At 65.8% G+C, this 9,622-nt stretch overlaps 1 protein-coding gene across 4 annotated transcripts; it reads left to right on the top strand.

The window, feature by feature from the left end:
- The first annotated feature begins 1,163 nt into the window (after positions 1 to 1,163).
- On the top strand, positions 1,164 to 8,344 carry MRPL23 (mitochondrial ribosomal protein L23). 4 transcript variants are annotated; one of them, XM_042906603.1, is made up of 6 exons: positions 1,164 to 1,232; positions 3,170 to 3,292; positions 4,141 to 4,223; positions 4,818 to 4,891; positions 7,360 to 7,460; positions 8,143 to 8,344. In XM_042906603.1, exons 1-6 carry the CDS (start codon positions 1,216 to 1,218, stop codon positions 8,339 to 8,341), a joined length of 597 nt encoding a protein of 198 aa, XP_042762537.1. In that variant the 5' UTR covers positions 1,164 to 1,215; the 3' UTR covers positions 8,342 to 8,344. The 4 variants fall into 4 exon arrangements, with proteins under 4 accessions (XP_042762537.1, XP_042762539.1, XP_042762536.1 ...); XM_042906602.1 differs by lacking the exon at positions 1,164 to 1,232 and adding an exon at positions 1,863 to 2,328; XM_042906605.1 differs by lacking the exon at positions 7,360 to 7,460.
- The last annotated feature ends 1,278 nt before the right edge of the window (positions 8,345 to 9,622 follow it).

The following is a 9,622-nucleotide window of genomic DNA, read 5'->3' as shown; positions in this document are numbered from 1 at the left end:
TCTGCTACTTCCTGGGGGTCCCTTCTCTCCCCCACAGATTGCTGGCACTTCCCTCTTGCCCTCCCGGCTCTGAGGCTCTGAGGAGGATTGAAGTTGCTGTTGGTGCAAAGAGAACAGGCCACTCAGGTGGGGGAGAGGCAGCTAAAGGGATTGACGAATGGCCAAAAGCCGTGGGGCATAGGAAACCGGGGAAGAGTGGGGCCTGGGGGCTGGAGGAGGGAGGCTGCAGCCTGGTCCCCCCACATAGGTCTGCATGCTGTTGGTGGGGAGGGGGCAGTGGGTCCCGCATGTGCCCTACGGAGTCGGGGATCCCCTGGATGAGGGCTGTGTGGGAAGCTGTAAGGGGAAGGGGTCACAGGAGATGGGGAGAGCAGCCTGGTGCTGGCCAGAAGGGCTGTGAGGGGCCTTGGAGCTTGAGATCTGGGAGGGGACAAAGCCACCGCAGCCATATGGAGATAGGGGCCTTAGACAAGGGCCACCCACCCGCCCCTTCCCCCATCTCCGACCTTAGCTGGCTGGCCATGGCCTACAGTTGCATGTGGGGTAGTGCGGGGTGCAGAGGGGTGTGGAGGGGGGGACACGTGGGACTAAGGGCGTGCTGTAGGCCATGGGTAGGGTGAGAGAGGATTGGGGCAAGATGCGTTCTGGATACTTGGAGGGTGCGCGGGACTTGGGAGGGACCCAGGGACATGAGGGATTCTGGGCTCTTACAGGGTGTGCAGGACAAGGAGTTCAGGCTGGGTAGGGTCCAGGTGAATGGGTCAGGAGCAGTGGGGTAGGGACGTGGGTCCGGGCTGGTGAGACAGGAAGCTGGGGCAGAGGGAGTCAGGTGCCATGAGTGGTGCGGATGCGGTAGGCTAGGAGTACAGGTGAGGGGCGGTGGGCCAGACAGTGGGCAGGACAGTGGGCGTGGTGAGACAGTGGGCGGAGCGATGGGGCAGGTGAATGGGGATGGGCGACAGGTGTACGGGGCGGGGTGTTGGGGGCAGGTGTGAGGGGCGGGGCGGTGGGCGGGACCGTCGGGGGGCGGGCCAGTGGGTGTGGTTGTGGGCGGGGTGTGCTCGGGGGGCGGGGCGGCGGGCAGGTGGGTGGGGCGGGGCGGGGGCGGGGCGAGGGGCGGGGCGCCGCGCGCCCTCCCGGAAGCCAGGGGGCGCTGTGGCGGGCCCACGCGGGCGGTGCGTGCTCCTCCTTCCGCCCGCGGCCCGGAAGCCGGCGATGGCGCGGAATGTGCTGTGAGCGGCCGGGGGCCGGGGGCCCGGGGCGCGGGCCTCGGCGGGGTGGGGGGCGGGGTGCAGGACAGGGGGCTGCGGACGCGGCGCGGACCACGGGCGCCCGCCCGGGAGGGTCACCGCCGCCCGCGCCGCCGGGGCGAGGACACTGTGCGGGTGTCCGCCGGGACCCCCGCGGCCCGCCCCCCACGCTGGAGGCTGACGCCCCGTGTCCCCTGCGAGCGGCGCCGGCCCCGGGATGAACGGGTGGCGCACGCACTCGCGCGCGGCCGCCCCGCGTGGACCTGCAGGCCTGTGGCGGGGTCGGGGCGCCCCGGCAGGTGCAGCGGGGCCGAGGGGCCGGCGCGGACGTGGGGAGCAGCCAGGGCCGCGGGTCGGGAGGAGAGCCGGCGGGACCTGCGGGGAGGGTGGGGTCACGGGTGAGTCACCCTCGGGGCCACAGGGAGGTAGGGCAGGTGGCAGCGAGCCAGAGCGCTGTGCTGGGAGCAGAAGTTGGGAGTTCCGCTGGAGACGTGCTTGTGGGATCCGCGCTTGTGGGATCCGCGGGAGGGCCGGGCAGGGGGCGGGGCGGGCGCGCAGGGGTGCCGGCCCCTCCCACCAGGCCGGGAGAGCCCCGTTCTCGAGCCCCGAGGGAGGGTGTTCAGCAGTGCTGGTTGTTCCGGGGCTGGAAGGTTCCAGCGTCAGGCAGGCCCTTGGGACTCATCCTGACGCTCAGCGTCGGGGAGGACAGGGGGGTTCTGAGGCCATGCCCGCCCGGGGGAGACTCGCTCCCTGCCCGGCTCAGGCCTCTAACCTCCGACCCTCACACTGGGCCTCCCCCCACCCTCAAACCCAGGGACCCGGAGAGGTGGAGGGTCTGTTGACAGTTACCCAGAGGGCCTGACTTTGCCCCCCTGCAGTGCCGCCGTTGGTCACCAGGGGGAATAAGTGAGCCCCTTGGGTAGCCAGCCATTGGCCCAAACTCCAGTGGAGGGTAAAACAAGGCAAGCCTCTTGTTCCCTGAGGCCTTGCAGCCTCCAGGAACTGCCCTTACCCCTCTCTCACCACGGAGGTTCTGCCGGGCAGCTGCCATGATGACTTGGTCACCGGCAGCTCTCAGGTAGATGGCGCTCAGCTCTGGGGCTCACCAGGGCCTCCGAACCCCTGGCTGTCCTCATTCTGCCCGGTATAGGATTGGCCTCGACCAGCCTCCTTTCACACTACAAGATCGGGGGCCGTGTGCAGCGCCGCAGCTTGGTCACCGGGGGTCCCAGTGAGACCCTTGATGGCATCTCGTGTCCCTGTGTGCCCACCCTCCCCCAGGCCTGGCCTCTGGCCTCCCTGCAGACTGGACCTCAGACACCTCCTCACCCGGCTGCGCTGCCGTGTGCAGGCCCAGAGCACATGTGGGGTTGGCAGTGTCAGTGGGCCGGGGCTGTGGGTGGTGGCATCGCCTGTCCAGCTGTGCCCACCTGCTTTGGGAGTCCTCAGGGTGGGGACCGTGATGCTCTCCCACCCATACGGTGTGTGGGTGCCCACGCCCCTGCTGCGGGGAAAGCCAGGGTTCGTAGGGAGCACCGCCACGCTGGGCTGCGTGCTGGTGGGACCGTCACCTTGAACAAGCGTGTCTCCAAGCCCGGCCACCAGCGTGTGGGGGGGACCACGGTGGGCGTGCTCTCTGCTGGCTGGTTCCTTGAGTCTCCCATGGGCCCTTTCCAGGGGCCGGCCCTGAGGGTCTGCAGCCCCCGCTACTCTGAGTGGATGGGCACCAGGGGTCTCGGGGCCCACACCGGGCAGAGCCATGCCATCAGCACAGGGGGCCGTGGGGTGCCGGCCTATGGAGAGCTGCCCCCCTTTGCTTCCCACTCCTGTGGCTATGGGTGAACAGATGGGGGTGTGCCGGGGCAGCCCTGAGGTCGCGCATTCTGAGTGTTTGATGCAGACGAATGTCTCCCTCTCAGGTACCCTCTGTACCAGCTGGGCAACCCCCAGCTCCGTGTCTTCCGAACAAACTTCTTCATTCGGCTGGTGCGGCCCGGCACGGCCCAGCCCGAGGACACCGTGCAGTTCCGGATCCCCATGGAGTAAGCCCCCGAGTTCGGGCTGGGGAGCGCCCCCGAGGGGCTGGCCGACCTGCTGGTGTCACAGAGCCCGGCTCATAGGTGTGGCTTCCCCTTGCTCTCTCCGAGCCGCTCTGCAAATGTGGCCCAGGTCCTGGTGTTTGCAGAGCCTTCCTGCTGTTTGCAGAGCCTGGGGCGAGGCCGGGCTGCCCCCCCACAGGGAAGCCTAGTTGAGGGCCTGACACTTCTTTTCCTGCATTGAGCTCCGTGCTTTTCCCAGCAGGCGGGCCCATCCTCTTGGAGCTCCTTACCATGGCTTCCCAAAACCTAGTTCTCAAGGTGGTTCCTTCACAGAGGCCCTGGCCACTGGAGGGACGCAGCGTCCTGTCACCCAAGCTGCAGGGCACTCTCTGGAGTCTCAGGACGTGACTGTCCCCGCGCATGGGCCTGGGCTTGGCCTGAGCGTCAGCTCTTAGAGGCCAGGTGTGGCCAAGGATGAGGTTTATGATGCCGCGTCAGGTGCAAAGGTTGGGGGCCTAAGCTACCGACGCCTTGGCTGCCGTTTCCAGGAAAGGACCTTGCAGTGGGGAGGCAGCTGTGCAAGGGACTGGCCATGGTGGGCCGGGCTCCTGGCCGCCCAGGGGTGCCCCCAGATCGGCCCTTCCCTCGGGAGAGCTCTGCTTGGGGGTCTGGCCCCTAGTGAGCGCAAATGGTGGCTGCAGCTGACCAGTCCCCCCGTGTCCCCCTGCCGATGTATGGAGGGCAGGAGAGCGCCAGCGGGGCTGGTGGCCGCATCGCCTGTGGCTCCTGCCCCACTGGCCAGCTGCCGTTTATCTCGGCCCGGCTGAGTCTCGCTTTTCTTCTCTGCCCAGGATGACCAGGGTGGACGTCAGGAATTACCTCGAGCGCATCTACAACGTGCCCGTGGCCGCCGTGCGGACGAGGGTGCAGCACGGTGCGTCCCGGGCCCCTGCCGCCCTGCCGGGGGGTGGGCTCCCCTCATCGCAGCCGCTCCGGGGGTCTGCTTCCTGGCACGTGAGGGAACTGAGGCACTCAGGGTGAAGCAGCCTCCCGGGCCCTCGCTGCCCACAGGGCAGAGCTGGGACGGAACCCGGGCGGGCTGGCCCCGCTCCCGCTCCCACCCTGCCCACGCCGCACCACGCCGCGCAGCCCGCGTCCCCTCTGCCTCGGGAGCCGGTCAGCAAAGTGCTTTCCTCTTTGTTCCCTTAACCTCTGTCCCCCCACCCGGCAGCCTCCTGCGTGAGGGGAGGCAGCCCACGGGGGTTGCGGTACTGACACGCGGGAAATATGGGTTTCTCGAGTTGCTCAGACACGTTTGCGTTTTCAACAGCAGAGCCTGGCGGTGCTCACCGCCCCGAGCACACTTGGTAAATGTGAACCGGTCACATTTCGGGCGTGACCTGCTGTAATCTGTGGGAGACCAGCCGACTCTTCCACGTTTGCCTCTTTCTAGAAAGTGGGTTCCTGGATTAGTTGCACTGGAAATCTCGTGCTTGGAGTAAAGTGTTCCCCCCTCCCCCCCCGACAGGTTCCAACAGGAAGAGGGATTACAGAAACGTCAGGATGAAGAAACCAGACTACAAGGTGGCCTATGTGCAGCTGGTGAGTGGGCTTCGGGCAGAGTCCCAAGTCATGGGCGTGACTTATCACGACCGTGACCTTGGTGCGGGGGACGTGTTTGTGCAGCAGCCCCCGCCTGGGGCCCTGCGAGGCAGGATTTCCAGGCCCGCGGCGCGCGGGGCAGAGCCTGCGCTTAGTTCTAACCCCCGGCGAATCCCCAGGCTGAGCTGGCGTTCCGAGCACATTCAGCTGATGGGAGGGGACCGCGCAGGGCATTTCGGAACTTCTCAGGGGCCAGCTGTGTCGCGCCCTTGGACTTTGAACGTGCTGTGACCACAGGCGGGTCCACTCAGGTCCAGGGGGTTCGGGCTCAGGCAGAAACCAGGGCTCTCCGAGCACCGAAGGGGCTCCTGCCGCGGATGGACGGCCTGGCCTGGCCTCCGACAGGCCTCAGGCTGGGAGGCAGTTACTGCCCTGGGCGGGGGGTGGGGGGCAGCCGCCTCCGAGCCTGGGTGGGTTCGCCGCGCCCCGGGGCCCTGGCTGAGCCCCCTCCCCTCTGGACTGGGTTGTGGGGCACCGGCACTTTCTGCCCCGTCCTCTGGATTGTGTGCTGCCTGGCCAGGGGCTCGGGAAGAGGGTCCAGGACCCCATCAGAGCTTTTGCCGGCCAGAGACCAGAGCCGTGGCGAGTGAAAGCCGGCTTCCCAGCCCCCTGCTCAGGCCCTCCCCGTCCAGCGTGAGGTGACCCCGCTGGAGCCTCCTCGGACGAGCCCTCCAGGACCCCCAGCAGGGCCTCCCCTTGGTCTCCGTGAGGACCTGCCAGCGAGGGCCCTCCTTGCAGGGTCCGTTGGCTGCCCCCCACCCCCCGCTGTTGGAAACACGCGGCGGGGAGCTGGGGGCAGGGGCCTCCTCCGTGTCTGGAGCTCACGGCGGGAGGCGGCCGGCCGTGGCCGCTAGATGGCAGTAGCGCTATTGCAAACCCCCTGGGCCCGCGGCCCCGTTTTAGGCGCTAGGAGGCCGTTGCTTGCAGGACCGGGTGAGCACGGCAGCGTTTCTGACTGCAGTTGCTGTTTTAAACAGGGGCCCCCGTAATTATTTGGCCTAATATTTGCCGTGCACAAAACCAGCCTATCCAGGTGGAGCGAGCGGCCGTTGGCCTTATAAAGGCGCCTGTGTCCTGTGTGTGAAATCGGGCCATCTGTCTCTGTCACGGCGTGCGGGCCCACACCCGCGTGCCGGCATTCGCCACCAGGGCTCCAGCAGGCCAGCTACGGTTACAAGCGGCTCCTGAGTCACCCGAGCCCCCACATTCTTCCCCGGGCCCCACCTCACTCAGCGGAGCCTGCTTAGATCTGGTGCGTGCAGCTGCCGCTCGACGTGCCTTTCTTCCTCTGTGAAATCGGGCAGCACAACTGGGGACAGAGTCCCTGCTGGGCATGGTTCCTGCCGGCCCAGAGTGGCATTTGTGACGGACTCCCGCCCCCCAGCCTGGAAACCGGCAGGAAGCTCGGGCCCTTCCCCTCCGAAAGGGTCCCTTCTCTGCCCCCACCCCCGTGCCGAGCCCGACCTCTCCCTCCCCGTGTGTCCCCGTGGGCCCCGCTCTGGGGCTTTCAAAAACAGAGCGAATTGTAAAGCGCACGAGGGTCAATCACGAACACAAATTAAGTTTCCGAATCTATTTTGAGTTGACTGCTGCGGAAAAGCCCGTCCGGCGGGGTGGGGGCCCCACGTTTCCCCCGACGCCCTGATAAACATCTCTGTGGCCCTGTGGCCCACGCAGCCAGGGGAACGTCACCCTGCACGCAGAAGCCTGCCGTTCCCACCGCGGTCGCTGGCCGGCGGGAGCCCGTGGGGGACGGCCGATGGCCCGAGGGGCGCTTGGGACTGACAGTCTCCTGTCCCGGTCCTTTCTGCCACCGAGCAGCTCACACTCTCCCCTTCGCAGGCAGTAAGCGAGGGCTTACTTTTGGAAGTACAAGGCGAATTTCCCTCCAGAGGGGCGCCCCGGGGGGCCCAGTCGGCACCCACAAGTGGCCGTTGTCTCGGATAAGAGAGGGAGAATTTCTCGCGGCAGCTCCCTCCGTTTTTTCCTGAGCTGTTGCAAATTGCCATCTTTGTATTTATATTTTAAAATGTCATTTTGGGTTTTCCCCCACCTCAGAAAGCTAGCAAAATCACCTCGATATATTACACATAAACCCCCGTTCTGGGCAGTCAGCCCTGCATGTAAACTATTGCCCTTTGGTATTTTAAAAAAGAAAAAAGAGCAGTTTTGAGCTGTGTAAGCTAATCCTGCAGCAGGCTGGCTACCGCGTGCACACAGCCCTGCTTTCTTGCTGGGGCCTGCGCCCCACGCCGTGTGATCCGAATTTATAAACCTCCTCTTCTCGGGGTGGGGGTGGGCTGTTTCGGATCATACTTGGCCGCCTGCCCAAAGCCAAGTTTCTTTACAAAACAAGGGTCTCCAAGAACCAGCGCACTTGACTGATTTTACTTATTAAAATTTTCCAGATACGGAGGCCGCCCTGCATCCTTCTTCGCCCGTCTGGAAGCAGACGGTGCTGCCCTGGCGCGTCCCCTCCCGCGCCCCCGATCCGGGGAGCTGCTCCGGGGTATTTAGCAAATTGAAACAGCACCTCACGGTTGCCCGGGTCCCCGGGGAGCGGGCAGAGCGCCCGCCTCCGCACCAGCGGGCCCGGCCGGTGCCCCCGCACACATGCTTGGGGGTCTGGGTTGGGGCTTGGCCGACACTGGCACATTCTGAACTTTTAGTGAAAGACGTAAAACCAGTTAATTTGCAAAGCCGGTCTTGATTTATAGACTGCTGCATATGTACATTTCTTTGTACGTTACACGCGTCTTATTTGCCAAGCTCCGAGCCGGGAGGAGGGGTAGTCTTTAATGTGGGTAAAGGCCTTTAGGTATTTTGGATGGAAAAAGTTTCAGTGTGGCACCAGACGCTGTTTGTGCCGGGTTTTCCTGCCCCTCGCTCCTGCCCCCCAGTCCGGCCGGGCTGCCCCCGCGCCCGGTGAATGGGCGCTTTGCTGGGCTGCTTTTAATGAGGTCCCAGCCAATGCAGACACCAGGCCTCGGAGAGATAATGTCGATGAAAAGGGGCATTGTCCGGGGTAATGGCTTCCCGCTGTTAGATAAAAGCCAGCAGCAGGCCGAGATGTTTATTTTCCAGGCGAGGACCTTCGCCCCCGAGACGCTGGCCGCGTGTCGGCTCCGCGCAGGAGGGCCCGGTGTCCCTGTCCTCGGCACGGTGCTGGAGGCCTTGCCTTTTCTCCGTAGGCGCACGGACAGACCTTCACGTTCCCCGATCTGTTTCCCGAGAAAAAGCAGAGCCCTGACGGCAGCCCTAGCGACGAAGACATCCAGGACAGGCTCCTGGATGAGCAGCGGCGGAGGCAGAGCCGGGACCCGCGGCGTGGTGGTGTCCCCGGCTGGTTCGGCCTGTGACGGCCCCAATAAAGTCCTGCGTGTGGAGTAAAGACCCCCGACTCCGTTCTCCTCTGTACCCGGTGTCCCCGTGCAGGGCTGCACCCCACGGGCACACACGGGCGCCTGGCTGCACGGATGGAGCAGGGCCTGGGTGATGGCGTGACCCATTCTGGTCCCCCGAGTTAAGGGGGGGACCCCATTGCAGCCGGGGGGTGGGGGCGGGGAGCCCTCCTGCTGAGGGTCCCGGGCGAACCCAGCTGGGGCCATCGGCACGAGCGTGTCTGCGTGGGTTTCGCGCAGACAGGTTGGGCCTGGGGATTTGGGAGCAAGCCAGAAATCATTGGGGGGCCACATCACCCCCTGGGTCCCCGTCCTCGAGTGCTGCCCTCCTGCGCTCCCCTCTTCTGGGGGCCTCGCAGGGCAGGTGGAAGTGAGGACTGGCTCAGCAACCCCCCCTGCCCAGAGGGACACCCAGACGGGGGACGGCTGCATCACGTGGGCCTCGCAGCTCCCTCCACTTGGAGGGTGAAGGTCCGGGCAAACGCCGCCCTTCAGCATTGATTTAAAGTGATGGGGAAGGTCCGGAAGGCGACCGGAGAGCAGAGTCAACGGTATTCTCCTTAGAGAAATAATTCATGGGGCCCCATGGCCCTGAGGACCCCAACTCAAGGCTGGGAGAGGAATCCCATCCTTCATCCAAGCAGGTCCAGCGCCGGCCGCCCTGCATAACCCGGCACGGCCCCCCGTCACCGCCCCGCTCTTCGGCCTCGCCGAGACCCCAGTGTCCCCTACCCCCCCTGCAGCCTGCGCGTCTTTCTGCAGGGAGGAGGAAGGGGCTGGCGAGCAGAGCAGCAGCGTCCCCGGTCTCCCCAGCACCCCTGGGGCCGGCAGAGCCTGCTCCCTGCCTAGGGAGGAGGGAGGAGGGAAGGCTGGATGGGGGGGGCGGGCAGCAGTGGGGGCTGCCTTCAGAGCCTCAGGAATCCAGGAAGCGGGGCCTGCAGCTTGGGAGGGGCTGCTCGAGGGGGGACTGCTCCACCCCCACCCCCAGGCGGGCTTGAGGAGCTGGCTGGACACCCCTTCCGCTCTGCGGCTCCCGGCTGGGGGCTGGGGAGGGAGAGCCCTTGCACGGTCGTCTCTGCCCCCAAGATAACCGCCCCACGGTCGTCTTCGCCGCGACGCAGCGTCCTTCGTCCCTGCACGGCTGGGAGACACGGTCCAGGTTTCCGCATGGGGACCAGAGGAGGGTCTCCCACACGGGGAACGACCCCAGTGGGCCCCCCAGCCTTGACTGGACACCTCACGTGGGGCTGGGAAGCCGACCCAAAGGGCC

Source organism: Panthera leo, chromosome D1, assembly GCF_018350215.1.
Source record: "Panthera leo isolate Ple1 chromosome D1, P.leo_Ple1_pat1.1, whole genome shotgun sequence".
Taxonomy (NCBI): Eukaryota; Metazoa; Chordata; class Mammalia; order Carnivora; family Felidae; genus Panthera; species Panthera leo.
The sequence above is the reverse complement of the archived record's forward strand: the minus strand, read 5'-3'. Positions and strand labels throughout refer to the sequence as shown.